This window comes from Hipposideros armiger, unplaced genomic scaffold (assembly GCF_001890085.2).
Source record: "Hipposideros armiger isolate ML-2016 unplaced genomic scaffold, ASM189008v1 scaffold_24, whole genome shotgun sequence".
Taxonomy (NCBI): domain Eukaryota; kingdom Metazoa; phylum Chordata; class Mammalia; order Chiroptera; family Hipposideridae; genus Hipposideros; species Hipposideros armiger.
Genome location: NW_017731374.1, coordinates 5,171,714 through 5,177,268, shown reverse-complemented (window position 1 = coordinate 5,177,268; position 5,555 = coordinate 5,171,714). Strand labels below are relative to the sequence as shown.

Sequence of the window (5,555 nt, the reverse complement as noted above, 5' to 3'; positions counted from 1 at the left end):
GGTGCTAGCTGGACAGAGAAGGAGGGATAGGCATGCTAGTTGAAGGGAACATTGTGCCTATGGCTTGAAGTATGACAGTGGATAGCATGTATGGGAAAGAGTAGTCAGCCTCCTGCCCAGAGACTCCCAGTGTGTGGTTTGGGTTTGGGAACAGACAAGTTGGAGGAGTTATCGTAGGGTTATACAGTTAAGAGCACTGACTGCCAGGTAGAGGAATTTGCACTCTATTCTGTAGGCAATGAGTACTCATTGGAAGTTTTTCTTTAAAGATTTTATTGGGGAATTGGGGGAGGGGAACAGCGTTGGGGAATCGGGGAAGGGGAACAGACAAGTTGCTGTCCTTTTTTGTTCTTCAGTCTAGTTGTGGAGGACGTCGCTTCACTGGCCCATGTTGGTATTATCATTGCGCTTTTCCCGGGTGAGGCAGATCGGTCGCCGGCCACTGGACGGCCACTCATGGTGGCTGTTGGCAGCTCATGCCGGCTGCCGGCCGCTCGTGGTAGCTTACGGGAGCCCACTGCAGCTCCACTGCAGCCTATGCCATCGCTGGCGACTCACGGCAGCCCAGCTCCAGGTCCAGCTGTTGTTCACCATCTTAGCTGTAGAGGGTGCAGCGTCACTGGCCCTTAGGTGGGATCTGAACTGGGGCCCTGCTGCTCAGAGCTGGCATCCCAAGCCAACTCTTAACCAACGCACCACTCGGCTGGCCCTCATTATAAGTTTTTAAGGATGGGGTCAGATCCTTTTTTAAAATTTTGTATTTATTTTTTACTTTTCAAGGATCAGATCCTTTTTAACTTTGGTATTTAAATTTTGGTTCTCCATTGTAAATGTTTACTACCCAAAATATGATTAATCTAAAATAGGTGATTGAATTTTTTCTTTTCCTGAAATATGCATTTTATGATTCAGGTTTAGATGTCTGTGCCACTTGCCACGAACATGCCACCTGCAAGCAAAGAGAAGGGAAGGAGATGTGTATTTGCAAATATGGATTTGTGGGCAACGGGAGGATTAAGTGTGTCGGTAAGTTATGAATCCTGGGTTAAGATGAAAAGTTGAACCAAGAAATAAGATTCTCTAGTGTCAAAGAGTTGAATGTCCTTGTGGGGGGAAACATTGTTATTTTGTTCACATGTTTTTAATACAAGAACTTTTGTCAATTATAATAAGTCTTTGTTTTAGTGTTTGGACACATCCTTTCTTTAGCATTTCCAAGGAAATATCCCTCACGTTAGAGGTCATTGAACTTGAATCTCTGGAAACTCTCTGGTCTAACACAAATTTGAAATCTGTTTCAAATCTTGAGTTTAACTTAACAACTCAAGTGAATATTGCCTTTCTTAATTTCTCTGGTTCTTTTGGTATAAAACTATTTACGTTCATACCATGAGAAAAAAACAAAACTCAATTGCCTATTAGATTTTTAAGGCTACTTGATGAAATACTTTGCTTTGAGTCTTAATGCCTACCAGAATCCATTTTCCAAAATTTTTTTTTTTTTTTGTAGTTGAGAGTTTTGGGGTGACTTAAAAAAATACCAAGACCTCCAGGTTAGAAACAGCTGAGATTATTTTTTGCCTCATGGAATCCACCATGCCACGAGAGTCAGACAAAATCCAGGTTCAGGCCCAATGCAGAGCGAGGGAGAGTTTCACAGCAACTTCATAAGAGTGAATGTACTATAACCAGTTTCCTCCCAGCAGCTTTGTTATGTGCAGTGAAAATATTGATGGTTTTGCCTTGAGGTTCTGGATTGACAGTGTATACAACTTTGTTGTGATATCTTTGTTTTTTTTCTCCCTTAAAAAAACAACAACTCAGGTTTGAGTTCATAATGTCACATTCTTCTTCGCAGATACAAGCTTTCACACACCACTGACGATTCCTGCAGGCTGGAGGGGTGCTTTCTTTGACCGCCTCTCTCTAGGACCCTGCCCATGAGAATTGTGGTTGTGGGGGTCCTGCAGCCTGAGGCTCCTGAGGGAATTTCTCCTACCTCCTCCTTCCCCACCACTTGCTAGCAGGGGCTTGGAAACAAAGTTGGCCTTGAGGAGCTTGGATTATCCTTTTCTGCTCCCTCCCCTAATGAGGTCCTGCTCCCAGGAAGGCTTCCTGCCCCCTTGATCGCTCTTTGACTTCCGAGCAACAGAAACTTCTCCTAATGGAAGTAGAGGGCTTTATTAATCGATGTGGTGCTTGCTCCCAAACATTAGACACTGCATATGTGGGTACGTGGCCTGCTGAAACTGTGCTGCACGTTACAGGTGAGGTTATGCCTATGCCAGAGGTTGAGAACATGGTATTAAGCCAAGAGACCTAAGAATTCCAGTCTCCAACAAACGCAAATGTCCCTTCTGGTGAAGCCTGCAGGGGAGATAGGCCTCAGAAACAATGGCGGGAATGGCAAAGGTGGGGAATAGCCCAGTTTCTGGACGGCTGGGCTGTGGCTGAAACCTGCATGCAGCGCTTGGTAAGTGGGACTGGACACTTGGCCACGGCTCGAGGGACCCGTGCTGCCTCTCTCAGTGCTCGTGCAGATCTTAACCACAGGCAGTTTTAACGATGAATCACGCTCCAGGTTCAGTTAAATTTTAACAAAAGTAATGCAAGAAAAATGGGGGGAAAAAACAACAGTTGTTTTTTTTTTTTGAGTTAGCAGGAATTGAGTGCAATGGTGAGAGGCAGTGGATTTGCTTTGAGGGAACCACTGCTATAATAAAATGAACAAACAGAAAAACTCCAGTTCGTAAGTTGATGATCTCCCTCCTGCCGTTCCTCCTCCCTTCCAAAGAAAACAATAGCTGGAAAGATCAGCTCTAAAAGGAAGCTTCATAAGAAATTGGTCACAGGAGTTTCCTCTGATGGTGGCGGTTAGGGCAGAATCAGCAAACTTTGACCTGAGGGCCAGATTTGGCTGTGGCCTGTTTTTGTAAATAGAGTTTTATTAGAACACAGCTCCGCTCATTTGTTTGCCTATTGTCTATGGTTGCCTTCAGGCTCCAAAAGCATGGCTGAGCAGCTGTAACCAGAGACCTATGACTGGCCCTTTACAGCCAAAGTTTGCTAACCCCCTTGGCAAAAGCACAGAGACGGGAGGTTTACTTTCATTTTGTATCTAAGTCAAATTACTGAATTAAAAATACTTCACGCAGGCTTTTGTGGACTCATCAAGCATCCCATGTTCCAGCTCCGCCTCCCTGGGTGACTAATATTATTCACATGGGTCATTGACGGTTAGCAGGAGCTGTTCCTGCCACAGTATTAGCCTTGCTCCCGGATGAGGCTTAAGCACTAATTCCATTGTGTTTCCTGGTAACTCAGAAGTAACAAATTTTCCAGTTAATCACTGGATGTAAAAATCGTCCGACTCTGGCTTTCATGAAAAAGCAAAAAGAATGGCTGAGCTGGAAAAGTGGGGCTCTGCTGGGTTTGTTTCCCCAGGCCTGTGACACGACCTTTTTAAGTGTGGAAAAGTTCAAAATGAATCCCCTTCTCCCAGATGGGGTTGCCTGGTGGCGATGTCGGATTTCTCTTGTGGTTTCATACACACTTAGGGCGTGACGACAAGGGGCCCATGTCCTGTAGTCTGAGAAGCACAGTAACGGGAAAAGAGGCCGGGGAAACATGTCATTAAGCTGTTGTCACAGAATATTGATTCCCAAGTCCATGGCACAGAACAGTCTGGGGTGCTGAACATGGAATGGACTGATAGCCCTTCCTGTGTGTTGTCTCAATGTATCAACAGATAAAAATGAGTGCCAGTTGGGGGCCAGCGTGGTCTGTGGGAAGCACACATCTTGTCACAACACGCCCGGAGGCTTTTATTGCATTTGCCTGGAAGGATATCGAGCCACAAACAACAACGAGACGTTCATTCCCAATGATGGCACCTTTTGCACAGGTACTCGCAGAGGGGGCTGCCGTGATGGCAGCTTGGTGATGGTAGGATGGTATGTGGGGTGTGGTGGAGGGAGAGGGCAGGGCTGGGACAGGGTGTGGTGTAAGGGAGGGACTCCCGGAAGAATGTGAGGGAGATGTGGACGTGGAGTGAGTATGAGTTAATATTAGGGCATTATTGTTAATTTTGTTCGATGAGATAACAGCATTGTGGTACTTAGGATACTATTCTTACTTTGGGAGATGCATGCTGACTTTTGTAAGGGTGTTATTATGAAGCATCAGGAAGCATCTAGTGTTACTATATCTGTAAGGTACTTTTATTTTTTCTGTAAGTTACTTTAAATGGCAAAATGTGAACAATTGTTGAGTCTTGAGGGGTAGGTCTATGAGAGTTTGCTGTAATATCCTTTTCCTTTTTCTGGGTGTTTGAATAATTTTATAACAAACAAGGAGGGACTTTCAGAGATGGTGTGCCATCTGCAGGTTCCTGTTACCCCATGTAGGGTGTTCTTGGGGTGATTCTGGTACATACTGGTCCTGAGCACACTGCCCACTCCGGGCACAGGCGGTGGGCACCGTGATCTTGGCTCCTGGGAGATCAGGGTGCTGGTCCTGGTCGGGATGTGGGTTCACCTGCCACAGGAATACACGGAGTTAGGAGTGCAACTTTTTGGACCTCAGTAGCTTTGATGGTCAGATTTCTGGGCAAGTGTCGATTGAATACAAAACCCTTCTAATTTTCATTGGCCCCTGCATTATCTGAACTATACTTACAGCATGTCATGATAATAGAGCTCTTTGGTTTTCTAAGAAAAATCTTTGAATAGCAATAAAGAGGAAAGGCAGGAAAAGACTGCTGGTTCTAAGATAGTTTTGCAGAGGCTTCATGACTCTGCTTAAAAGCTCGGCAATATTTAAAGGTTTTCGGGGAAAAGAAAGAGAGAGGAGAACATGGTTTATCTTTTTACCCATCAAGAGCTACAGATTCTGATGTTCTGATTCATTCTCCTTCTTGACCTGTACAGATCCCTCAAAGGGTATATTTGATTTATTCTTGGCATGAATGAACACATTCCCTCAGAGGAGACATTTTATAATATCCTGTTGTTTTACGTAGCAAATTACTTGCTACATGATTGCAGAAGTGCAGTGTTACAGAATTAAATGAGGTGCGTTTATTTGTTTTTGTTTTTTTAAAGATAGTAATTTAAAAAAAACTTACAAGATGATGATCTGATGCTCAGTTCATTCAATATACATTTCTCATGCTCTTCTACGTGCCAAGACTGTGCAGTGGGAGGTGATGCAGACAGCTAATTTCGAAACCAAGTGTGAGTGATAGATAAGCAAAGGGCACTTACCAGAATCCAGAACCCACAGGGGCACTTATCTTGGAAATGGGCGAGGGATTGGGGAACTTTCCAGAGGACATACCTGAAATTATGTTTTTAAGGCTCTGGGAGTTTGCCAGGGAAAACTTTTATAACTATCTATCACTGTAGTTCCCAAGGAGGCATGCCACTTTTTAAAAGATAGGACAAATAATAAGAAGAAAGAAATATTTTATGCAAGGGTTAAGTAGATATCAGCTTAATTAGAACCAATCTTCCTGGAACAACATCCTGACCTAGGATCTGCTTCTATTTATTCTA

At 44.1% G+C, this 5,555-nt stretch overlaps 1 protein-coding gene across 1 annotated transcript in view; it reads left to right on the top strand.

Moving 5' to 3' along the window:
• Window positions 1–917: 917 nt before the first annotated feature.
• The window catches only part of SUSD1 (sushi domain containing 1), a 129,241-nt gene continuing 124,603 nt past the window's right edge, over window positions 918–5,555 (top strand). The window contains exons 1-2 of the mRNA XM_019635793.1: window positions 918–1,026; window positions 3,749–3,904. Coding sequence (XP_019491338.1) covers window positions 975–1,026; window positions 3,749–3,904 — 208 coding nt within the window. The 5' untranslated portion in view covers window positions 918–974. The remainder of the gene's footprint in view (window positions 1,027–3,748; window positions 3,905–5,555) is intronic.